The sequence below is a fragment of the Aptenodytes forsteri genome, unplaced genomic scaffold, assembly GCF_000699145.1.
Source record: "Aptenodytes forsteri isolate BGI_AS27 unplaced genomic scaffold, ASM69914v1 Scaffold299, whole genome shotgun sequence".
Lineage (NCBI taxonomy): Eukaryota > Metazoa > Chordata > Aves > Sphenisciformes > Spheniscidae > Aptenodytes > Aptenodytes forsteri.
The window spans coordinates 2,071,422-2,099,105 of NW_008794154.1; the positions used below are offsets into that span (position 1 = coordinate 2,071,422).

Sequence of the window (27,684 nt, forward strand, 5' to 3'; positions counted from 1 at the left end):
TTAAAGACCTAACATATGGAATTAAAAGGAAAAATGAAGACTATATTTGAAAAACTAACTCTTCAGCTCTGTAATATCTGTCAATTATTTAAGAAGCTGTGAAACAGTTAATGCACAAATGTATTGATAGCCTTATTAAGTATCAGAAACTAAAATGGTGGTTGGGTTTGATTAATGGCACAACACTTCTTTTTTCATAAGAACTGAGAAGCCGCTCTTAATTTATTCCATTAAAAATTGTCAAAAACACTTTAAAAAGTAATCCAAAATTCCACTACTAAGAAAGTAGGGTGAAACCCATAAATCTAGTAAAAGTTATTTAAAGCTAACAAGTTTTTAGTAGGTTTTTTCCCTCCAGTTCAACAATGAACAACGATCCTTATGAAAAGCATGTCTCAGAATGCCAGAACTTGCATGTTTTTAAGCTAATCAAGACTTTAAACATCAAAATTCAACAGCACACACATACAGGTCAATGAAAACATGTATGCAAGTTGTTTTAAAACAAGTGAATCAAAAAAAGCATAAGTAAAAGATTAATGTAATGCTTTGATTAGCAAAAAAATTACTGGAAAAAATATTCTAGTGGTATAACTACATGTTTAGGTAATTCAGTACTGTAAAACACTTCACTTTTGAACACTTTGACATCCGGAGATTACTAGCATGCGAAAGTTGCTGGTTTAAATGTGGGATGTGGGAAAGCTCACTCACTCCATTAGTGACTGAGCTTTCACAGCAGCCTGCAAGCCATGATTTGCAGTCATCAGGTCCACCTTGTGGAATGTGACAGAACTATGTCGCACAAGGACCACACAGCACACCCCATCCATGGCCAAAAACCCAGCCTCACCCCTCCCTGTGAATGACATGGCCATTTTAACAAAGCCTGGAGGCACTTGATGACAAGTTTCATACGTCACTGATCTAGTCCTCAAGTCATGATTTAACAGAACTATGTACCATTATTTTTAGAAATACTAAAAATATATGTATTTCCCAGATTTTATACCACCTTAGAGGAACAGGTTAGGAACAGTTACTTATGTTGATACCTTTAAAGTATCACAGAAAATATCTCATTGCATATATAAGACAAAACTGCAGTGCTAATAAGCTTGTCAAATAAGCCACCTTACAACATTTAGAAAAAACACCTCACAATCTATAGTGCATTTTTAGAAGGTCACTAATGTCCAAGACTCGGCATACAGTCTAGCTAATACTATAGTAGCAATTCATATACCATACAATAAAGAACAAAGCTTTCAAACTGGACTGCTGTATTAAGCTTTGAAGCCAAAGAAACATCGGAGAGGAAGACGGGTTGCTGTATTTCATTACAAGCAAATAATTGCTGCTTTCCAGTGAACATGATATATCACTTCTTAAAACAAGTCACAAATGAAGGAAAAAGAAGGAAACAAAATGTGTGTCAGGTGCTAGAAGTCTAAAAGACAGTGATAAGGAAGTATCCCATAGGTGCCATGGGTGTATAAAATAAAAATTACATTCTGGGACTGGCTAGAAGCCTGCTTTAGTCTTATCTAAGGGGACACCAGAATAAAAAAAAAAACATACATATACATCATACTTGCATGTCAGAAAAAGCATGCTAAGATTCTTTCATCTTAGGGAGGCAATGGTATATGAGCCTAAGGCACCTGGAGACCTCACTAGCAAGGATCAGAAGGAACTGATGCTTGGACCTCTTCCAACCACAGTCTTGATGTAGAGCTCAAGTAATACTTGTGCTGTTGTAACAGCAGAAAGCTGGTTTGATTACCTGTAACTTATCTTTTCTAAATGTAGTACTTTCAATAAATTAGCATTTGATCAATAATCCAGACTGTATCTAGCACCTTGTTTTCCTATTTTGCTGGGACAGAATCTTTTTCAATAGGAAGAAAGGATTCTGTAATAAAAACCCCACTGTCATTAGTTCAAATCTTATTTTTAAGCATATGTTTCTCTCCAGAAATTAGTGCAATTCAGCTTTACCAGACAACCAACAAGATTTTTTTTTTTTTTAAATCAGATTGATAGGACAAAGTATATCATTATACTTCCAGGAGAACTATCACTAATTTTCCTATACTCAGTCAAAACCACACAGCAAGGGCCTACTCTGAGAACTGCAACTCTGTTGTGGTTTAATCCCAGCCAGCAACTAAGCACCACACAGCCGCTCGCTCACTCCCCCTCCACAGTGGGATGGGGGAGAGAATCGGAAGAGTAAAAGTGAGAAAACTCGTGGGTTGAGATAAAGACAGTTTAATAGGTAAAGCAAAAGCCATGCACGCAAGCAAAGCAAAACAAGGAATTCATTCACTCCTTCCCATCGGCAGGCAGGTGTTCAGCCATCTCCAGGAAAGCAGGGCTCCATCACACGTAACCGTTAATTGGGAAGACAAACGCCATCACTTCGAATGTCCCCCCCTTCCTTCTTCTTCCCCGAGCCTTATATGCTCAGCACAACATCTTATGCTATGGAATATCCCTTTGGTCAGCTGGGGTCAGCTGTCCCAGCTGTGTCCCCTCCCAGCTTCTTGTGCACCCCCAGCCTGCTCACTGGTGGGGTGGTGTGAGAAGCAGAAAAGGCCTTGACTCTGTGTAAGCACTGCTCAGCAGTAACGAAAACATCCCTGTGTTATCAATGCTGTTTCCAGCACAAATCCAAAACATAGCCCCATACTAGCTTCTATGAAGAAAATTAATTCTATCCCAGCCAAAACCAGCACACACTCCCTTCTTGGTAAGCCACTGGAAATTAAACCCAACCTGTCCCATTCCTTTGATGCAGAGACAAGGCTCTTCCCTTTTTATTCAGTGACGTTTTCTGATCAATGCTATCCCTTTTTTTGTTTTAGCCCAGAGTGCATACTCTTGCATAAGATTAATTTTTGCAAGGGAAGAAAATGAAACCAAGAAAAGAAAAGCAGGAAATGGGACAGCCAAATGTAGGACCTGATAAACTACTTTGGCAGAACAACGAACACTAAAGTTTTCCTTTTTTCAAATAAACAAAAATTTAATAAAAAAAATCACTAGACTAAAACTTATTGGTAAGAACTAGACACCAGATGTTGACTACGCATTATAAAGTTTTGCAGAGTTAACGGAAAATGATAATGCATCACAAAATGTATATTGGTCCTTATTTTATCAGTTCCATTTTATTTATAACACTTCATAATATATTGGTGGATATAGTGTGTTCTTTAAAAATTACAAAGGTGTGGTAACACCTCGATACAGCACTTGTCAGTTAAACTTTCATGAGAACAGGAAAGCCAACCATGTGTGTGCTAATTACAAAGTATGAGCACTGGTAGAGTTTTAGTATAGTAACGGTCCAAAGCAATAATGCGCACATCACTACTGCAGTCATGGGTCATAACTAGAGAACAATATTGTTACTACAAACAGAGAAATATGATTTGAAACTTGGCCTGGGAGACTGGATGAATAGAAAAGGCTGCAAGGCCAAGCAAGTGCTTTTACTTTGGAAATGCTGGCAACATTTATTCAGAAAAAGCCATACCATGTATCGATTTCTTTTTATATCCTTCCAGGCAATAAAGCTTTCTCCCATGCACTGCAACAGAAATACAAAACAAAAAAAAAGGGGGAACACAGTTTGAACAACTGCTATGACATTAGGAGGCCAAAGCAGCAAAAGCAAACTGGTTAGTTCAGATTACTTGCAAAATGGAAGGAAAATAAGTAGCACTGCAGTAGTTGAATACAAACTCATTAAGAATGTTTCTTGTACCTGCTTGTCATCAGCTTTATTTTGCAAAGATTTTTCATTGGAAATGAAATAATCCTGATAATCTGAAATATGGATCATTTTTTTATGAATATTTAGGGTGTGCTGCTGGGATGCTTTCCGAGTTTGCATTGCCTTACCTTTTAAGTGAGTACCAAACTATTTCAAAGCTTGACAGACTGCTCTCAATGCCAGGTTTTTTCACCAAGTACTGTCAGATGCTGTAAATGAGCTTCCCAGCCCAAATTCAAAGCAGCTGTTACCACAATCTCCCTCCATAATGGCTGGACAAATAGTATATCCCTTAAAACATTTCAGATTGTAAGAACAGAAGAGTTCAGCTGTTTTGCTATGATTATAATACAGCCTGTCTCCACGAAACAGCTGACACTTCTCCAACATTCAAGAAGTTCTGTGCTCAACCTTAAAGCATCTTCACTGAAACGGAGAATGCCAAAGGATGACGACTGGATTACTATGGCAGAATTTTTTACTCTTGAAATCTCTCGAGATGTTTACTGTGAAGACAATATCTACTTTGAAAGAACCTAAAAGTTGCCCTGATTTAAAAACCAAACGCAAGCCTCTCCCCCTCACATCTACAAACATACACAAGCCAAGCGCAGAAAAGAAAATTATCATTAGAGTTTATATGAGCTGCAAACAAAAAAACCCATTTGCTCCTTAATTAGTGCAAAAATTGCATTTTGCTTCTCCACTTTAGAGGAACAGTCAAGTCCCAAATCTATGACTACTTATATCAGATAAACCTGCAGGGCTGACAAACTGAAACACCTTCTTTTATGCAAAGTTAAACTATAATGTCAACCAGCACCTAATAATTTGTATTCCGTCTTCTCACAATCTGGCTTTAGGATGATCTTCATTATAGCTTTACAGTAGCTATTTTCAATAAATACATTCCAAACATACATGAATTTAAACTGAAAACTAGATCCGGCACTTGATGTGTCTTGGAGTACCTGTAAGGATCTATTCCAAATAGAGGTCAGAGGACTATTTTTTCCTCTACAGATCCCCTGCTGTTGGAGTTTCTAGAAAGGCTCTGTAGAATAATGTTACTTTCAGTGCTGATCTAGACACTAGATCTAGAAATGCATTAACTTGGAGAGTCGTCTACAACAGATTCCTCTCAGTATTTCACATCCGAGTGTACACCTGACAGTCATTTTTTGCGTCCATTTAGACTTTCTTCCTCATACTTCAGAGAAAAAAAAAGTGAACGACAAGTTGAAAAACCAGCACCATCATTTTGGTATTTACAGGAGAATATGGCAGGAGGAAAAATAAAGTACTTGTTTTTTCCTGTCCAAACTGGATCCAACTTAAAACAAGAAAAAAACCACACATTTTGAGGACACATCACCTATCTCTATTTACTGTCTCTCCGATGAAGACAGCTGACGGAGCAAACCGTTTTAGTGCTTCCTGGTCTACTCCAGCATTAAGTCAATTGGGTGAGCTGTGACATTCCAGCCAAGGCAGCGAACTGTTGTGCTGCAGCGGACCAGCATCAGTTGCAGAATCTAAGACACTCGGCTGTGGAGGCAAGCTATAATAAGAGTTATAATTCTAACCATACCCACAAAAGGACATCTGACACCACTACAAGACAAAAATCCTAAATTATAACATACACCCTCAAAAAATATCAGCAAAACCAACTTACTACCTTCTGCTGACCACAGCCAACTACAAAAGGCCTTATAGTTACTGGAAAACAAAAAATTCTATCTTGGTGCTTTCCTCAGAAATGAGCATCAAGACAGAACAAATGAACGATTGACTCTCCCTGCTGCTGCAGGAAACAAAGAAAAAAACGCCAGAAGCCAATAGACTTACACAGGCAAAAGGTTCTCTCAGTTTGTGTTGTACCAACCTCCTTCCTGTACATCTATAAACTAAGGACAGCTGAGCTTCCTTGGCCAAGGAGATCTTTTCTTTCCCATACTTTTCACCCAAAAAAAGAAAATAAATACATAAATAAATGGTACAGAGGAAGACAGATGAGAGCTTGGGAGGCTTGAGGAAGCCTCATACAAAAACACAACTGTAAAACATCTTACTTTGCCTTGTGTGTGCTCCAGGAAAATGAGGCCAGGAGAAACTAGCCCTCTTTGTTCCTACACACATGCATTTAAAGGAAAACTGCAGGTTCCTAATTCACTCTCACTGGGGTCTATAACAGAATATTCCGTAGACAAATAATTGTGCAGTAATTGCAAATAGCAATTGCATCAAAGAGGTCTGTCTTCTCTGGGTATTCAAATATGTTGTATTCAAATATGTTGCTTTGCAAAGCCTTCAACAAACAACAATGTGATGCTGATACAGTCTTAAACTTCAGAATGACAAATAACTGTAAAGGGAAAAAGCTTCTCAGATCCATATTCTCTGTACAGATATACTTTGATCACTATTTGATTAAACTGAAAAACATGTTGTCCCCCCTCAGAAAAGTCTATGAAGCACAGATTATATCAACATCATCCTAGGTACATTTCATTTTGTAGTCCAAATAATGCTCCAAGTAAGAAATCCCTGTATAAAGCCTACCAGTCAGTACCTGAGCTCAGAGAAAAATGGACTGATGTCACAAAATGTTTCTATTATCAATTTGTACTCTTTGTCCTAACTACCTTGGAAATGACCCAAACAGGGCATTTTGTTTTCAAATTTAGCATAAGCAATTTTGTAAGTTATCAAAATATACAGATAAATTGCTTGCTTCCAAAAAAATTCTGTGCACTTCTGTGTTCTTCCTACAGCTATCTCATATTGATCCTTGTTATAAAAGGACATAAAGTCAGGCAGTATGCTAATAGAGCACTGCTATATACTCCAACATGATTTAAGATGTGCTTCTACACGAAGTCCAGAAAACCTCTCATACACCAAATGTTATGTGCTCAGTATGGATCGTTTCCCTACTTTTCTACTTCAATAATAAAAAAAAAACCAACCAAACCAATTTTGGCTGGAACATCCAGGCTCCTCCTCAAGTCTTCTAGAAGTACCAAAAGATATTTGAACTTCAGGTAAATGGGTAAAAGGCATCTTGTTTGGGACTTATCAGACATACTGCAAATGTCTCAGGGGTACTGTTTACATTGAATGCTACTAATTGCTGAAAACATCCACAGCAAAAAGAGACAAATATCCCAAGTGGTTTAGCAAAATGAGGAAAGTATCCCTTAAAATGAATGGAAGATGCCACTCTTTGAAGTTCCCAGCAATCTAATGTACTGCAAGTAAGAAAAACACATGCAAATAGCTAATCCTGAATATTTACATGATCAGTGCTATAACCATGGACAAGTAGGTAATGGTATCTGAGAGACTAAATAACTAATATCATCAAGCCATAAAACCAGGGGGGTAATTGTGAGATACCACCACAAACATGGGTGGAGGATGCTACTCTGGAAATTCCCATTTAGCTGTTCAGTGGGAATCCATCAAAGGGAAATTCATGAAATGACACACCAGTGTCTCCCTTTTGAAATCAATCACATAAACAGGGAAAAGATAAACATCACAGTAAAGGCTGCAGGAGATCAAGGTGTATAAAGCAGAGGTAATTACATAAATTACCTTTTCTGAAATCTGTAAAAACAAGATCAACAATCCAGGTCATTTCAAGCAGAAATTAGGTTGTCAGTAGGTTTTGAAAGGCAGTCCATCATTCACCCATAGCAAGTGCTTCTGCTGAAACTGTACTTTGAGCCACAAATGAAGCCCAATATGAACTTCCGACAATGTAGGGGCAGGGGGGGAGGGGAGAGGGGTGGCAGGAGTTGAACAGTGAAAACCATCTTTTCGTAGGAAATAGTCTTTGTACTTTCCAATACTCCTCATTTTTTCCTTAAATTGTAGTTATTACGTATTGGAAAACTATTTATACTAATCAATTGAAGAAAGTTATTTAAAATATTTGCAAATCAAGGGGAAAAAAAGAATTGTAAATTACACCATCATTTAGTTTGAAATGTTGTCATGTTCCAGAATTTTAAAATACTGACTCACACTATTCAAAGATTTTAAATAATTTCCACTTAGTTTATATAAAATATCACCTACTATAAAGCAAACTGATCACAAAAAAGTAAAACGACACTAAATTGTTCCCTGTTTTTATTATAGTTATATTGTTTGTCATTTCACTTACCCATGCTTCGTGCCATATATCTCCTTTTCTTTTCCTTTGCCCTTCTCTTTTATTTTTTCTTTCTCTCTGCCTTTACGCCGCTCTCTTTCACGAGACCCGCTATGAGTTCTCCTATGACTGGATCTTTCACTACTTCGACTATAAGAACGTTGACGAGGTCTTGATCGTGATCTACACAAAATCCATAGTATTAAGATTTAGCAGTCATACATTTTTCACTGTCACTGTATGTTAGATTTGTTACATAGTCAAACTATTTTAAACACATTTTCAAATCATTTAGTAATTTAATACTTTTAAACAAAAACCTGCCAATTTATCAAAAAAAAAGTGAAAAAGAAAGCATTGCTTCTACTCTGAAGGAAGAACGCAAAATAAATTAAACCACACTACATAGTATTTGCCCATTAACAAAGTAATCTGGTATTACCAAAGTAATCTTCAGAGCTATTGGAGAAGGAAAGGAAGGAAATTTTTTCTTGAACATTAAACTTTAAATTCTTAAGTTCTGATCAATTTAGCTTGGCAAATAATCAAAGAATTTACAGCTGCTACTAAGTGCTTGTATTTACATATTAAATACATTACTACTACTAACGATTCTATGATTCTATGTTCCAACAAAAATGAGAAGTGATGTGTCCAAACCCCTATCTTTAGCCTGCAGAGCTGACACTTGCACACAGCTTCTTAATATCAAATTCAGATTTGAAACACACTTTGCAGAAAACCTATAAATAGGCCAACCCTACAGGCCCAATAATGCAATAAACTGCATACAGGTGCAAGGGTTTGTGTACATATTTGGTTCTTGGTTACAAGTTCCTACATGGCTGTAGGATATTCTGTTCTCAATCATGTTATCCATTCCTCTGTAATAAATATATGCTGTTACTGATATACTTGAATGAAAAAAGATCAAGAAGTATTACAATATGACTGTTTCTGTATGTACCCAAAAAGACTTTTTATTATTCCTGAATTTCTTTTAGATGATTTTCTAAATTTTAATTTATAATTTATCATGGACCAATACATCTTTTCTATGGTACATGAGTAACTATAGACAATGAATATTTAGGAAAACAGCAGTTCAAGTTTGCATTAGTTTCTATTACAATGTACATCTTGATAAAAGTTCTGACAGCACCTCATTGAAAAGTTTCATTAAGTACTGAGAGCTGGGGGGAAGGCCATTTTTTAAAACAGTATAAAAAATTTATTTAGCACCTCTTGGAGTGCAAAACTCCAAAGGCCTTTAAAAGCAAAATCACACACAAAAGATCACTCAATTTGAAAGGCAACAACTGTTTAATAAAACTCAACAATAGAATAAGCAAAAGAAAATACTACATCCAGATGAAGCTATAAATTACATTTAGGAAGAATGTTGTTACTGAGTCTGGAATTTGTCCAGCATACTGGGGTTAACATACCTATTCTTGCCATTGAGCCTTTCAGACTAGCACTAGAGGTCAGAACCTCAGTTTTACGTTTCATTCAGCAGATGGCATCTCTTGCAACACAGGATCTCCTATTATGGGTCACGCTATTAGCACGATACAATAAATCAAATTACCACTTAAGTGCCGTATTATGAACTATAGAACATTTTCTGTCTCAAAATGGATTTCTATTATGTCATCACAAATTAAAAAGCATCCATCGATTCTTTAGTCTTCAGGTGGAGGAAGTTTTGACCTAGAAGAGTATTCCGGACATTAGATCTATTTTTTGGTCAGCACAAAGACACTGTTTTTACAAGCATCATGATGAGGCAAGCACAGATTTACAGACCACTGCCCTACGGACATTCACTATTCAAAGGTAACCATGATTTCTGAGAACTCTCCAGGTAAGATGCAAAGTCAGAAACAGTAAAAAAAAAAAAACAAACCAAAGAAAAAAGCCCTGTAGCAACACAAATCACCTTCATTCGATGCAAGGCCTCTCCTTCCTTAAGGATGTAGTCCTTCAAACAGAAATTACTGAAGAATCTAAAGTATTTATTGCTAGAGAGCTTACTTTCTTAGCTCAAATTTGAACTTGATTTCACATCCACCTTTTGCAGGTGCCAATAACAACAAATTCAGTTCAGATTAGCTGAATGCTCAAATCCTAGACTTCTGTTTGTTCACATGTCTAAGTAGAACAAATGTCAGGTATAATTTATATACAGAAAAATAGCTTTTAAAAATTAAAAGTAGACTTGTTGCATCAAATTTGCAGTAATGTACTTACAACAGCATTGACAAACTGATAAACATTTTCTTTACAGAAGCTGTCACTGTTCTTTCATTTGCAATCTTTTGCACCCACAAAATTCATTAGGCTAGAGTGATCCCTAATCATTGTTTATCCTCTGGGTTTTACAATTACAGAAAATAGCTAATACAGCTTATGTTCCCTGTCCTACTCACGCAGGTGAGGCAGGCAGATGACTATCAACGGGATATTACAGTGAAGATCTTAACAAAAATGTTAAGTTCTACTCCACAGAAGCCATCCCTGCGGGACACATTAGTTCAGTCAATCCTTCAATTATCAGAGCAGTTGATCTGGGCTGTAGATCAGCCCAGAGCACAGATGCAGACAATCCAGAATTGGCTTCATGCAGAGACAACTTCAGTTTGGTCAGACTTGTTAGCTCAGATAACAAGTTAGCACACATAGAAGGGTCTTCAGGGCAGTTCAGGTGTCAGGTCTTGCTGCCTTCATGGGCTGCAGACCCCCAGCCTAACCCAAACTGACTGCGAAGCCCTGTTTTAGGGGATCTATAGAGGGAACAGTGCAGAAAAAAAAGTTGCAAAGTGGATCTAGCTTATTCTGCTGCACCTGAATCAACTTTTTGAAATTTAAGTTTTCCTGGGTTTTCCATCATTGTGCACAGTTCTTTGCAAATATTTAATTTTTCATTATTTCCCCTTAATGCTGCAGAGCTACAGCCCTCCCAAATAAAACTAACTCTGCCTGCTAAGTTCATTGTATTTATTTATATTGATTACAAACAGTATTTATAAAGCACAGATAAAGCAACACAAGTCCAGAAATACAGAAAGATGTACTAGCCCCAGTCATGAATAGGGGTGAAGTAAATAAGGAAAACTGAGGCAAAGAAAAAAGGAACAGTCTAACATTAAAGCTCCCTTCAATTCCTGAATGCTAGCAAAACTTAGATTCTGTTAATCATTTTTAAACTAGGATAACTACCGTGTTTCCAATGTTGTACAGCAATGAATATTTTTGAAAAAGCTTATCTTGTATTAACCTTTTGCCTTCACAATCTAACCAAAGACATTGTGGAGGAGGACTATTAAAAAAACCACTAGGCAACCACACCACACAGTTGCATTAACAAATTTAAGCTGAATCTCAACTCTTGTTTAAGACTTCTTCTAGTCTGAAAAAAATCTTAGGGACTTCTCACACAAGTAGAGGCATGAAAATTTTAAAATATATTTGCTTAACTATCTAAGTAACAGCTTAGTATATTATGAGTTAAGATGCATTATGTAGTTTTACCACATTTTGATGAAACAAAGGAAGCACAGAGACTAAATACTTTAAGATAACAGACATAAGATGGCAAAAATAACAAACCTGGCGGTATAATTCTCTAGAGCAATTTCAAACTGAACTGGAATTAACAGGAAGCCAGCAATAAACCATATAAGAACGGCTGAGCTTAAGCAGGTAAGACCACAATCTTCTTGATCTCTGCTAGTGTGTGCACTCTTAAGAGAGCTCTCAGTTTCTATGAAGTGCCACAGGAAATGGTGATTAGCTATGATTGAAGCAAAAGCCACAACTATATTGATATACTGAGTGAATGCTGCATCACTTCTAGAATGCATGAAAACCTACCTCTTTAGGCCATGAAAATGGACAAGCACTGAAATGTATAGGGACTCTGCAGTGCAAGTCTCAGGGAAAAGCGGGAACTGCAAAGCACTTAGAAAAATAAAAAGGTTTTTGCCTACAAACAGGTTTTCCCTGCATTCATCAAAAAACAAAATATGAGCTAAGGCTTCTTTCTCCCCAAACTGAAAAGCTTAAGGAAGGGACTGACCAAAAGAAAGTGCGTCTCTTCATAAGATTATTGATTCAATAAAGTTAAGAAAACTTAAATAAATGAAGCTAAAGAGATTAGAATCATAGCAAGAAGGAAGCGAAAGATATGCAACACCATATACTGAAAGGCCAAAAATATGTATTCAGAAAGCAAAGAAATTATACAAAAACATTTAAAAAAATACAAAGAAGGAAAAGCACAGTTTCCCACAAAGTATGCAAAAGGATGTGCTGTGTTTGTATACAGGCAGATGTTACTACTCCTCCTGACATTTTATTTATTGGCAAGTACTCCCAAAACAAATTGCCACTTAAATTTGCCCTCTTACATACAACTGTTCTAAGACCTCAGTATCTAAAACCTGCCTAATTTCCTCCAGCTCTGAGGGAAGCTCCAACCTCCCTTACCTCCCAGGCTAATTACACCCACCTGTTAATACAATTCAAGACTAATTCTGCAACACCAAACACGAGCTTCAAGGAACCAGGTGACAGGAGGACTATTCAATGAAGAAGCCATGACTCCCCATTTAGCTTGGTCTTGTTTGAAACCACCAGGTAACAGTAAGTGACTGTATGAGCAGATACCATCCTGCAGACAGCAGGACAGAATTAAGACAATATTTAAAAGCAAGTCTGGAACATTGTAAGCTTCAAGTCTTTGACTATGCAATCCAAATAGCTTTCTCTACTTCATTTCTATGCTGTTTCTTCCCCTTCTCTCTCTTCCTGTTAAAGAAAGAGGTAACATTCAATCTCTAACATCCACTTTTCTGTGGCAACTGCAGAATTTGAACAATGAAACCTCAGAAATTTAGATCATGCTTTGACAACTTCAGGTAAGGCTACTGACCTTTTTCTAGTACACCAAGGCTGCAGGTAATTAAAAAATTAAGATCAAGACCAACAAGAAAAATGACACTTCATATTGCCTAAGATACATTCAGTATTTAGTAGTGTCGTCCCCCAGCAGCACAGGCTGGGTTCATGGGATAGAGCCTCTCAGTAACGGCAGATGAGCAAGGGCTAACCTCAAACCAGAGGGCCGTTATCAGCACCTTCACAGTGCCAGGCTTAAGCACACTGAAAAGCTGCACTTAATGCCACAGAACTTCATTTTACAGTATGTTACCATTTTAATAAGATAGCTGTCTTTTTTTTCTTTGCCTATAATCCCCAAATCCTAAAATATTCATTTTAAGAACACTTTATGCAAACTTCCATAAGGCCTATATTAAATCCAAAATATGCAATAGGCTCTTGACAATGGAAGATAATTTCATAAAGTGAAAATTAAAATATACTAAATTTGCTACTCAGTGTATAACAAGCTGCGGTACATTTCCATTTGTAGCATGAACGGATTCACCTGTATGTTACTATAAATTACTATTAAAATATCTTGCGATATATACAGAACAGGAAATAAAGATAGAACTTTATGAAATGGAGCTACAAGAAGTCATCTGTGCCAAGAATTCATCAGTAAACAAGAACAAAAGTCCACAGATCCAGCAGAGAATAAAGATTTTCTATTTTATTACTGTTGAAAAATAAAAACAATCCCGATTCGTCATATTAAAGCAAGTCCCAAAGTGTTCAAATTATAGAACTACTGGGGGGGGAGGGGGGGGGAGAAAAAATCAAGCTGGAGAGTAGACTGCCAGCATGCACACCCCCTTCCCCCCAAAACCAACACACACAAAACACCCACCCACCATGCCAAAGGTTAAGTCATTTAGTCAAGTTCAAAGATCTTCAAAGAGTTCTTAGATCCAGATAAGCCCATATGTTACCAAAATTCTGTGAAAAGCTATTACTTTCCAATCTGCTTTTCATGTCTAAGTTACAGAACACACAGATGCTTGGCATCACTCAGTATCCCTAAATTCTCACACCAGATAATCAAGGCTTGCCAATAACTTTCCTATCTAAAATCCTAAGAAACGTCTTTATTCCATCAACACTTAGTCCACTTGTAAAAATTGAAAGTATCCATAAAAGCCCATTCAGTTACTGCACAATAAGTGTTAATTTGCTAATTTCTTCACAGGTAATCAATTAAAATGTAAAATATTGGATAAAATTAGTTGCACTAAATTTAACAGCTGCTCCATAAGCATAATTAGTTTCACAAGGGCCATATGTATTCTGAACAGAGACAGAGTTGAAACAAATAAGCAGATTTTAAAACAAGTTTGAGGAAATCTGCATTTAATTAGCAGGTGGGCACTACAACTGCATAATGTTTTTATACATTTATATTTATGAAGTGACAGAAGATCTAAAGGCTTTTTAAAATGGCGTTTATTGTTTGAATGGGAACTGTTTTGCTGCATGCTAAAGTGATTTAAATCCTTATAGCTCTGCTTTGAAAAAATCATAAATGGTGAAAGAAAACATGTAGAAAACTGTAAAACTAGAAAGAATTTGCGACAAAAAGCAGATACACATACCATAACCAAAAGGAAACTACACTTAATTAAATGTACACTACATCTGGAATATCAGCCTAATAAAACGTGAAACTATTAATTTTCATTGTTCTAAAGGAAATGAGGTCAGTGTCGTTTAGCATTTCCCCAATTATATTGCACTAAAGCATTGAACTATATCTTATAGGTACAATCTAATCTTTTCAAAACACTACAATTTGAAAACGGTCACTGATACAGACTTTTTTAAATGGAAAGAGGAATTAGAGGACAAAAACAAGACAGCTCAAACAGAAGAAAACAAGCGTTTCAGTGAAGGTAAGTTTTTGAAAAAATAACCTATTTTGCTAGCAAACAGCAACCACCACTCAAATGAAACTTTGAGATGTCAAGTTCTTCCCTGGCATTCTTCTAAGTATCTCTCAGCTGATACAATTCTTACTAGATTATTATTAGCTCAATAGCCAGAGACAAAACCCAACAAATTCATGCCTCTCTAATACTTTAGCAATAAATCAAAAGTCTGGGAAAGAACAATGAAACACAACTGCATTGCATCAAACCTGGATATTCATATTGGTAATAAAGACACAGTGCAAATGCACAACTAATTGCAGCAAAATGACATGTTCTCTTTCAAAGCATATTAAGAGAAAGTTTCTTGTTTAACTCAACTTCACTAGCAAGAAAAAAAAAAATCACGGTACAAGTTCTTGGAGAAGGTAAATAATTTCAAGCATCGACTGCAGTTGTTCAGAAAACTGGAAATTACTAATGCTATACTTATTTTTTTAAATGCAAATACTGCTACCTCTATAAAACATTTCAGGTCACTATTAGTTTGCAACTTTAAAATGTATGTGTTTGAGGAAGTTAAATATAGATAATATGTACGATAATACGGTTTGTTTATTTATTGTTAAATATAAGGTGAGTGAAAATGAAACTAGGCAAAAGCAGAGAGCCAGCTTGTAAGTCTAAAATGAGACTGGTGCTAAGAGGAAAAAGAAGTTGTTTCAAGCCAGCAGTTTAGACAGTCGGTAAGTGACAAAATAGAGGGGGAAAAAAAAACACGGTACAAGTTCTTGGAGAAGGTAAATAATTTCAAGCATCGACTGCAGTTGTTCAGAAAACTGGAAATTACTAATGCTATACTTATTTTTTTAAATGCAAATACTGCTACCTCTATAAAACATTTCAGGTCACTATTAGTTTGCAACTTTAAAATGTATGTGTTTGAGGAAGTTAAATATAGATAATATGTACGATAATACGGTTTGTTTATTTATTGTTAAATATAAGGTGAGTGAAAATGAAACTAGGCAAAAGCAGAGAGCCAGCTTGTAAGTCTAAAATGAGACTGGTGCTAAGAGGAAAAAGAAGTTGTTTCAAGCCAGCAGTTTAGACAGTCGGTAAGTGACAAAATAGAGGGGTATTAAAAATAGTAACAATATCATCCACAGTGCCAGAGAAATGCAAGATGAAATATAAACAATAACAGGGACAATCAAGAACATGGTTTGCAGAGCTAAGACAGTGGATTCACCAGATACAGGCATCAACTTAGTTCAGTAATAAACAATTCTCCACCTATAAATTAAATTATAAATTAATTACAAAATCAAACATTTGAGGAAACAATACCCAAAATTCCAGTAAGCTGTAATTAAAAAAAGTAGTTACTGAAAACTTGGCATGAACGATACGTAATCGCAGCCAGACAGAAGAACAGATAGAGAAGACCCTACTTTTAGTCTTGTTTATTCTCAAGCAGTCCATTTGTTACAAATCTAGTTCTCCAGACTACAACCGTCTGGTCTACCTCTTCTCACTTCCAAAGAAGATTAAAGTGCCTTCTTTGCCACAACGCCTTGACTATCCTACAAAGAGTCTCCTTACAGTAGCTGAAAGACTCTAGATCCGGTGCCGACAGTGAGCCAGTGCCGACTGTGACAGCGTATCTCCAGTTCAGCATGCCTACATCACCACAAAGGTGTTGGAAAACCTACAGGAAATCAACGACTGGGTGAAAAGAATTTACTCCAGAAATACATAAAGTTTACTTAAATTGATCTTTTGTGTCAGCAGTCCTTTGCTCAGAGACTTGCTTCTTGTGGAGTTCGGGCAGAACTCCTTGCCTAAGGAATGAGTGATAGAAGAGAAGCTGACTACGACTACCAGCTGCAGGAGCACTTTGACAAAAGCCTTCATGGAAAACTAAAACCAGAAAACAGATTTTACTAAATATTATCTGAAAACCAGAAATATAAATCATAGATTAAACAGCTGCTATTCAAGCATGGAGATAAACCATTTGTTTTTGTTGATGTGCTTTTACAAAATGCCTAACAAAGCTAGTTACACTAACCTGTATGTAACTATAATTTGCTTCCTTCATCAAATGGCTTGCTTGAGGAGCATTTCCATGCACGCAGAAGTGTGATCTGCTTGAGAAGGCCAGATGCACATTACAAATATGTATGGAAGTACATAAGCTAACTGCAGTGTTATTGGATACACATTACTTATGCATTCAGCACAGAAAACTATATACTATTTTTCAACGGGCTTTTTTTATGCAGAGGCAGGATTGTGGGAGCAGCTGTGGCCAAAGGAAGTGTAATGAAGTGTGCTGGCTGGGATTTGGGAAGGGAGAACAGCTGTGTGAACAGCTCCCACTGATCTACTGGAATTGCAAACTGTTCCACTCCATTAGTGATGGCTGGAGGGGATTCTCTCCCCACTGTATTCCTTTAGCTTATACAGAGGTCACTAATTGCCCTAGATATAACCGGTCCAAAGAAGCTGAGGATCTTTGGCCTCATCTTCATCGGGGGGAAACACGTTGCATCATTCATTTCCCTTCTTAATCTGTACGAAGACTCTGAACTACCCTCTTTGCTGAGATGTCACCTCAAATTAGAACCGTCAGTTTAAGAACACATCTATTTTTACATGAAATTAATTTCTTTCACATCTTTCTTTTCTTAGAGACTGTCTCAAAACAGGACTGTTTTCTAACCCTACATTCATGTAGCCATCTCATGACTGAACAGTAAAAGCTAGAATTTAATTCTAATAACCTTTGGGTAATAAAGTAATAAAGAAATGGGAGTTAGTACACCATTCTGGCTGCTAAATAAACTAAGAAAAAAGCCACCCCTCAGATTCCCCATCATTTCTCATTCAAAGCAGTTCTAGCAGTCTTGAAATTCTAGACTTCAAGGGCATAAAAACACATATAGCAACACAAATGTCTGCAACACCCAGCTGCACTTATACTATACATAAACTTCCATATAAAACCAAAGTTAAGGTTGATAAGAGAAGTAATTATTATTCCAGTAATCTGTTAACAAAAAAAAAAAAGCTTGCATCAGCTGAGAAAATCCAGCTTGTTTTCTACTCATACAAGAGTTTAAAAGCTACTCAACCTCAAGGTGAGGCAAAAGCTAAACAGTTGTTAGTTTGCCACACAAAGATACCAGCAAGAAGGATTCCTCCCTCTCTTAACCGAATTCCAGAACTGCCACTGCTTAGGTTGAAGAAAAAGCAACCAGAAAAAATGGACTGTATGAAACTTCTGTTCCTTTAGATTGTCTAATCCTACAGAAAAAGACATTTTATATATCTTTTCTACATTCTTTAAAAAAAAAAAAAAGGGAAAACTTGAATTCTCTATGAACGAATAAGGTAACATTTTATTAGCAAGTAAATTCATCAGGCTTTGTAATTAATTTATACATACACATGCAGTTATTCTGTTCTTCATACAGCTGGAATCTATTTTAAAAAACAAGGGTCCAGCCTACTTTCAGGACTCTCAACAAATACACCACATTATTTGTTTCTACATCATGCAGGCATTAGTGACTCTGCATCTGCTACGACAGGAAGATCTGGATGTATCACACAGCAATGAAAAAAGGTCAAATTCATTTTCCAGATGGAATCACTATCCAGGTAATTATTTGTTGTAAATTTGACAACACCTCTGATATTATGTTAAAACGTTAAGGAACATAAATGAGAGATTTCAAGGTTGAATTTTTCACTTCCCTAGTGCCTCTGAGAAGTTCAAATTAGTTACAGGTAAGTGCTACTCTTCTGTCTCTTTGAGAAGACCACTGTTTTATTTTTTTTGGTTGTAACACATCTAAGACTGAGGCCCCGATCATGGTTTGAACTTAAAGATGCTACAATATTTACGTATACTTACATCCACAAAGACACAGCTGAATGAAATTACCTAAACAGATGCTTGAAATCAACTTACACCACAGAACACTGACTGTTCTCATAAACTGACAAAAAAAACCACCCAAAACCCAACCCAGAGCATTACAGCACCATCGTGGTCAACATGAGGCACTCAAACCACTAAGTACCACCAGCACAGATCCAAAACTGAACCGACAAAAAAAAAGCATCTCAACATTTCTCATTCTTCAACACTGCAGCAACTTGCAGTACCATTTAAAAGGCTCAAAAAACTGCTTAAAGACAAGATTAATGCATATGCTTGTCCTCAGAAACAAATACCTAATTCAAAAGACTGGAACTGTTGAGACAGACTCAGTTCACATGATGAACAGAGGTCTCAAATGACACTTTGGAAATAATACTTAGATGAAAAGCTGTGTGTCTAACTTGTACTTGACTGGTAACAAATTAAACCATTACTCTGTGCTCACAATTAAGAACAATGGAAACTTTTTTCTTTAATGCAGTGATAACCAGGCATTTTAGGTTTAAATTTCATGAGATGTAAAGAGTTTGAGGTATTCCACCTACATTTTTTACCACATTAGGTTTATGAACCATATAGAAAGACTTTTAGAATACCATCTTGTTTTCCCAAATTTAAAAAAAAAAATCTTAACATATTTAATGAAGATAACTAACTTCACTATAGGATCAAGTCTCTGAAAATTAAGTCATAAATGGGCTTTAGAAACTCCTAAAGTGCACACACACACAAAAAAGCAAAAACGTATCACATCATACTGTCAAAACCTTTTGAAAACACAACATAAACAGTTTGTATATTTTATTACTATTTTTCAATACATATTCCATAAATGCAAAGATAATTTTCTAATTTACATGCAAGTTAGATACAAAATATTAAAGTAAGATGCATTTTACAAACACAGAGTAGATAGAGGAAAGCATGGTCTTTTTTTAATATTCTAGATGAATACTGAACAGCTTATTTGCTGCAAACTGATGAAGAATACATAGCTGACAGGCTTATCGGACACAAAATCTACTTTACTGGAAGTTATCACCTATATAACCCTGTTGTGTTTTTCCCAAACCCCAACTCTAATGACTAATTAAAAACTCCAAGGAAGGTGCAGGAAAGAAGCTCTGAAGATTTCTTAGTATTCCAAAGAAAAACTGTTTTCATCACGGAACCTGCAACTGTTATATAAAATATTGTAAAATAAAACATATCAAAAAAAGAAAAAACAATCTGAATTGTTTTTAAAAAAAACACATAAAGCAACAAAACTACTTGATTATTATACTTCAAAATGTATTATGACTGTTCTGATCAATTGATGATACGGATCACAAACTACCTGACCTTAGTCCTAATTTGAATGGGTAATAACGATCGATTAAAATACAATTTCTACATACCTATGCCTTCAGTTTTAAAAAGATTCTCAGTTTTACTATGGAATTCTCTTCTAAGCTTTGCTTTTTGTTTAAAATATAAAATAACAAAACCTCACAAAACCACAGCAAAAACATGAAATAATTACAGACCAGCATTGCATGGCCTCCCTGAATCTGCAAGAAGCCTGCAACAGCAGCTATTATGTACTACACTCATCTCAATTTTGAAACCTGAAGGCAAGAATTAAAATGTAAACTGTATTATTTCCATCACTGAGAATATTACCAAAATTATGCGGTTAACAAGCCGACTCCAAAAATACAACACTACCTATTGTTTTCCTCAAAAGCTTCAACAACTCTCTTCCCAACAGCTACATCATGACTCCCAGAATATTAACACTATTATGGGGAAGTCGGAGGGGAGGGATTGGAACATTAAGCTAACAATGTACTAAGCAAGGAAAACTTGCCTGCCACCCCTCCACCACCTTCAAATGCCTCTTCAATAGTTATTGATGTCCCTGTGCCTACAATGACACCACTAGCTGCCTGCACTTCATTGTCCTGGCAGACAGTTGTTTTACTGTTGTGTATTTTTCATGTATCTCCAACTGTCTTTTTTCCCCACACCTATTGTTTCCTGCTACTAATCAAACTACCGAGTCTTTGGGGCTGAAATTCTATTTTGAATACTCATCAATACTGCAGACAGCACACTAAGAGCTTGATCCCTGTCTGGCACTTTCCTAGTATAAGTAACATAAGGGTACGTTGACTAACCACAGGCAATCAAGATCTTACCATTCCTCAGATGAGATGATATCATCTCTAACAATCTATTGTACTTCACAGTTGCAACATACTAGAAGCTTGATAACTTTGGTACCAAGCTTCAGTTTCATAAGATGCACCAATCTTGTGATCGTATCAGCTTACTGTAAGAGATGTTCTGAAATAAGGTCAAGACTTCGTTGTATTATTCAGATAATTCGATCTTTTTAATTTAGCTGAAGCATGGGAATACTCCCTAATTCAGGTACTTTACCACAGTCTTCAGGAAAGCTTTCATCAGAATACTTGAGATCTTACTTCATCCTGTGGCCTGATCCACAACATTCAGACTTCTTATGCTCCTTTCAGGCTAGGGGTGAGTAACAACACATCCTAACAACCCCTAATCGTCACCCCTCTGAGTAAGTGGCTCTGCTGACTTGGGCTCAAGATTAGAGTTGCAATCTAATGCACTTTTGCAGTCTGCAGCTGGGTAACTGTTGATATACTCTGATTTTAGCAAATGCTTGCTCATTGGGTCTAGCAGATAGGACAATCAATGGTGTAAGGCGTGTAACTGGGCAGATTTTGTCTTCATCCTGTAAATCAGATACAACTAAGGACCCCATCGGGATAGGTCACTGCTTTTCTCCTCAGTGAGTGGCTGAGCCCTATAACAGCAATGATACACACTCCCTCCTTTCTCTGTATTCATGTTGATTCTACTCTTTACTTCATTTTGATTCACAGGATTTTCACAAGTAAATTTAACAGTAGACTGGAATCATGAAAAAGAGGACCCTTATATTCCAATTTGACAATTAAAATCCTTGATGTTGGAGACTTAAGGAAGAAGAACCAGCTGACCTAAAATTAATAAGGGAGAACAAACAGATAGTAATTTAAACCGAAGGCTTGCTTGAAATTCGCCTACATTTCCCATTTCTCAGACATATTTCCTCTTTGCTCTTCCAATCCCCTATCCAGCAGCTGTTGTCTGCCTCCCCATTGGAAAATAAGATACAAAGTAATGTTACAAACAAAACACATCTAAATTTTCAGTATATTCACATTTGAGGAATGGACAGTTTTTAAAAACAAAACGAAACAAAACCAACCTCTGAACTTTTCCACAGACAAACAAATGAAGCAAAAGATTGAGGGCAAGAATAGCATTAACAACTTCCTGTTTGTTCTATTATTATTTGTTCTATCGTTTATTTATAAGTTGTAGAATATAGCACAACATTTGGACAGGATAGAGTGGAAGCAGCAGCAGTGGGAAATAATACCATTTGGCCATTTTCAACTCATTTTGAGAGGGGAAGAACCAAACAAACCAAGAGTTATTTAACATTCCCTAATTCAAACCTTAAGGAAATCAAAATTATATTGATTCCTTAGCAACAAGCCTATCCTTGACTGGACAGCTCGGCCTTAAGGGGGCTCAAGCCAAGACAAAGCAAAGGGAGATGAGCTACAAGTAATGCAGGACACAGACTGACATAACCCATAGTGCCCCTTTCAGAAGTCACAGCTGAAGAGGGACATGACATTTGCCCACATTAATCTGATTAACTTGTGGAAGGGGCATGACTGATTTGCTCAGTGTGTGACATTTACTTTTTTATTTATTTATTTACTGCTTCTGTTTAGCCATTTATTTGAAAAATATGAAATTTTCTCTTCTCTAGTTTAGTAGGAGAGTCAGGTCCAGGTATATTTTGGAAGCTCTCACCAGACAGGGAACAGCTCTACCTAAAATGAAAGTAAGTTGCTTATTAAATTCTTTTGTAATGTGCATTTCATTTTAAAATATGCTAAAAGAGATTTATAAAAACTTGACTAAAGATCCTTTCCCAACATACTTTCTTGGTTTGTAGTCCTCAGCTGCCATAACAGTACAATCTTTAATTGTACACCAGATTTTTGTTATAGGATAAAGCATCTTTACTTAAACTGTTAAAATACAGTGCATTAAAGAGTTCACAACAGATTAATGACTTCTAGCTAGCAAAAATTGCATTTTGTTAGTCAAAAATGAGATACAAATTTATAAACTACATATATGTCAATGAAAACAAGTCAGTCATATTTTCTTCCAACATGCAGAAAAAAGTGATCTAGACCACATTTGCTATGAATTTCACATGGCATGACACTATTCAGCAGTGCCCCAACGTTGGGTAGCCTGCAGAGAAATAGCACAACGTCAATACAAGGTAGTAAATTCAAGTTACACTAGAAAAGATGACTGCTTTAAGACAGAAAAGTCCGGAGGAATGAGAAGTACTGGCCAAAGCTGCTCATCGTTTCAAAGCACGATGAAGGTCCCTGACAGCAGTATTCTAACAAAGCCCTGTGGAATACAAGCTGATCTTCCAAAGCAAATCCCAAAAGGACAGCAGAAAGGACCTCCTGTCTTCAGGGAGGAGGACATTTGGTACAAGGAGAGACTTTATAGAGCCAGGTTGGCTATGGGTCCACTCAGAACCCCAAATTCAACACAAACCAGATGTTGAAATTTGGTAATTACATAAATGTATGTTTAAAGTTCTCACTGTGAACAGTTTTATAACTAACATGATAGCGATACTTACGTTATTCCCATTGCACTACTATACTACATCAAAGAAAAACATACTCAACAGTAGCTACAATTTTGACTAACACCAGAATTTCCAATACAACCAATCAGAAAGTTCAAAGGCAGATTAAAACCATTGTTCCACTCTAAAGTGTATTTCCTAATAATAGTTTTGATAATCTAAGAGCAGCATTTCCATGTATTTGATGGGACTCCATAGAATACAATTCCTAATGAGCATCAATAAGAAAGGCGATTTTCATTTTATACATTTTTTGTTTTGAATATTTGTTTACAAAAGTGATCTCTTCTCAAAGATTACCATTATAAAAGTATCAAAATTAAAACAATTTAAATTTTTTTTTAAAGAATTCCATAGCTTTCCTTAAGGATTAGTTTATATTTTAGTTTATGCTACCACAATTCAATTGCTTTAACACCTTGTCTGTGAGTTGAACTAGTAGTTCATGAATAAATGACATTTTTTGCTTTTTTAAAATGAATAACTATTTTCAATCAATCTTACATTTTAACCATAATCTGAACAATTATTTTTTAAACTTATGTTTTAACATTAAATTACTAGAACCACATTTCTTGTGGCAAAAATGGCAAAGCTGACCTTTATTTTATTAGCCTACAATTTGCTCACCAGTGTTTTCTTAAGCTATATGAATGGCTTATGTACGTTGACAACATCCCACAGATGGTTATGATTATGTTCAATAGGACAACGCATTCATTGAAAACTTTCACAGACGCTTACCTAATGGGATGTCACATTAAATCTGACATAGTAAGATAAAATAACTACATACTAATTATAACATCTCAAAAAGGTCATTTTCAAATGATATTCACAACATTTCTGATGTAATTATTGACAGAACCAGTGCACTAACATTCACGTAAGAATGAGGTTTTAAACAAGCGCAGTTATTACATAGCTTTCTTCTGCCAGAAGATGTCCTTGAATATACATAGCTGTCAACATCTTGGAAATAGATGCCCCTAACTACAAAACTCTGGCAAACGTCAGAATTCGATTTGACTACTACTTGCTTCCTCTCTTAATGCTTAATGACTAATTCCTCAGAGATACCCTTAAAAGCCCTAAAATGTTGTCCTTGGGTAGAAACTTTCACTCAGCAATCAATCGGGAGCAAATTAGATGATTGTGTTGAAATGTACTGCACTGTTTAAGCTAACAAATGAATGAAGAAAGGTAGTATATCGGAACATATGCCACTACACTGAAGTTGCTAAAAGGGTCTGTTGGAAGAATATTTGGTTTCCAGTGAAGCTAATATGCTATAAGAAGGGACAGCGATGAAAGAATACCAAGTCATATGGAAATCCAAATATAGTGACAGACACAATTATTTTACTAATTGCTAATGAATACAGTCAAGTGGCTTCAAAAAGCAAAACTTTGCTTGGACTACTTCAGGTTTTGACCTCTGCATGAGCAAATGCATTTCAAACTGAAGCCCACCAAAATTGATTAACGGCGCCAGCCAAGGCCAGCATGTAGTTGAAGCTTTTTTCCATCTATCACATGGCCCCAAGGATAGTTAAATGAACCTTAAAATGGCTACAAACAGCTCAATGACTACACAGACTCCTGCCAATTAGAAATAATTAGGCAGTCATTTTGGTGGTAAGTCTTTTTAAGTGCATACATAATGATGCAATGATGCTTATTAGCGATCTCATATGAGCTATGCTCAAACAGCCTGGAATAATTATGCAACTATCACAAAGCCTTGCACATCTCTGTACTTCACCTTAATGCATTTAAAAATCCACTTCATTACCTCCAGTAATTAATCCTCCATTAATTGCAGGAAAAGCCCAGTTTACCGTACTTCGTTTCTAATTATCTTATAAATAGTTATGGTTCTAATTAATGTGTTCATTAAGCTGAATATCTTTCTCAAAGCCATGCTCAGAGCAAAGGTCCCGCTTTTTAGAGAAAAAGCCTAACTAGCCATAAGGTGAGGCCATTTTGGTTGTATTTGCTTTTATTTTAGTATATTCAACCTCCTAATTGGCATTTAAAATCTAATTTGGAAGAACTTCAAGAAGACTATATAGTAGAAAAATAGGAAAAGGATTTTTTTTTTTTTTACCCATTCTCCAATCAAGAAGCTTAGAGCTTTAACAGGAAAACTTTTAGCATACCTTTTTGATACAGACTGGTAACAGATTTTTCAGTGCTATGCCACAGATTAATTTAAATTCTATTACAATTTAGCTTACCCCTGCATGTTTCCATGTAAGAGAAGCGAAAACTATAGAAGAAAAATAGATATCTAACAGTATATGCATAATTTAAAAACAACATACTACTGCCCTTGCCTCCATTTCTAAGATATAAATGAGCAGTACAGAATTACAAAAATATTGAAATCATTTATTCAAGCTGAGCATAATACAACTCTTTAAAGTCAGTGAGAGTTTTTCAGTTTGCCTTACTAGAAGTTGATATGATCCTATGAAAACCGCAACTGAAGAATATTTTAAAATAATATTTATGGATAAGGAAACTCCATATTGAAAGCATATGTTTCACAGTATTTTGGAGGTACGCATATATGAATTTGCAGAAAACTTAAAGATTCAAAATAAAAAATTTCTACAAGAGTACTTCCAAAATATTTAATATTTATACCTTAATATTAACTGTAGGTTAATTTCCTATTGTTTCCTAGATTTTAATTTTTTTTTAAACATGCATTCTATTTAAATACAACTCTCTCCAGTTACACTATGCAAAAACAAATGGAAGTTTTCACATTTTTCCTTATGCGATCACATATTTAACAAAATATTTTGCTCAGGTAATTACTTAAACACTATTTTGACAGTAAAAAGACAAAGGCTCTACACATATGCCTGAAATTATAAATTTTTTTTTAATAATCTTTTCTTCCTATAACATCACACCTCAGTTAAATCTGGAATCACTGAAGTCAAGTGCAGCTTTGCCATTGTCTCCGCGATAGGGCCAAAGTTTTATACCAATAAACCTATATTAGGACCAGATGAAGCGTTATCATCTATATATATTCTTGCTCTTGCATTTCAGGGAGACACGGTGCCTTACCTTAGAAACTGGCAACCTTCCCTGTTCCCGGTGCCTTACTCCAGCTTTAAAATTGCCTCTCACCTGATCTCAACTTGAACAACCCAGGCTTGACCCTTTTTCTCCAACCCACATTCTCCATACATGGGCATCTCACCCTGTTTCTCTTGCTCCTCACTAAAAGAGAGCAAGATAGAGCTTTCAGACAGATCAGTGCACTGAACTATCTTGAAGCATAGATGTGGGAGGAGAAGAACTAAAGAACTTCACTAAAGGATGAAGGGACAGTCAGGAAAGTGTCACAGTACCCCAACTTCAATCAGCTTAACCTGGCATGAGCTCGCTCCCAAAGCACACTTTGGTCATAATATCAACAAAAACTGGCAGCTGTCTATCTGGATCTTGAAGTAGAATTGATTTATATGGGATAAATTTTGTTTGTACAAAGGTACCAAAAATACTGTATGCAGCAGCTACTGTCTTACTCATGAAGACAGCAAGGCCCTGCTACTGAGGAACGGCTTCAACTGAAATCTTGGACAAAAGCAGTGATCAAAGTATTCCACAGCATGTACACTGATTTATACAGAAGAGTGATCATCTCTAAAAAACACAACAACAACAAAAAATCCTCTAGAGCAAGAGTCAGAAACTAGCATCTCTGTCAAAGATGGATTTTTGAATGGCATACAGCACAGCTAGGAGCAAAGAACCATAATACCTTGAGAAAAATAGCTCAGAAAGGCAGTGGTCCCCAGATCCTGGCTCCCACAAAGTTCCAGACTAACTTCCAGCCACAGAGGCAAGCCATTACTGATGAACATCTTATCTCTCTGGTAATTAATTTCTCCTAGGACCTGATACATTTCTAGCAACATATTTAACATCTAGTTTGAGAAAAGCAAAGCATCAGGCACAGCATACTTCAAATGTTGCTGACCCCTGATCCAAGGTGGCTGGTTGCTTACAAGAACAACCGTCTTGTTACAACTGCCCCTCATGTAACTTGAATAAAATAACACAAGAGTAATATACAAAGATAATTGAGAAGGACTATGATAACCAATCTATTAATACACAAAGTAAACATGTCAAGGAATCTGGGGAAGAAACAATAATCCATCATTAAAACTATCGTGA

At 36.2% G+C, this 27,684-nt stretch overlaps 1 protein-coding gene across 1 annotated transcript in view; it reads right to left on the reverse strand.

Annotated features, from left to right (window-relative positions):
• RSRC1 (arginine and serine rich coiled-coil 1) overlaps positions 1 to 27,684 on the reverse strand; it is a 176,515-nt gene that overhangs the window by 137,920 nt on the left and 10,911 nt on the right. Inside the window, exon 3 of the mRNA XM_009279087.2 lies at positions 7,962 to 8,132. Within this exon, the coding sequence (XP_009277362.1) occupies positions 7,962 to 8,132 (171 nt within the window). The remainder of the gene's footprint in view (positions 1 to 7,961; positions 8,133 to 27,684) is intronic.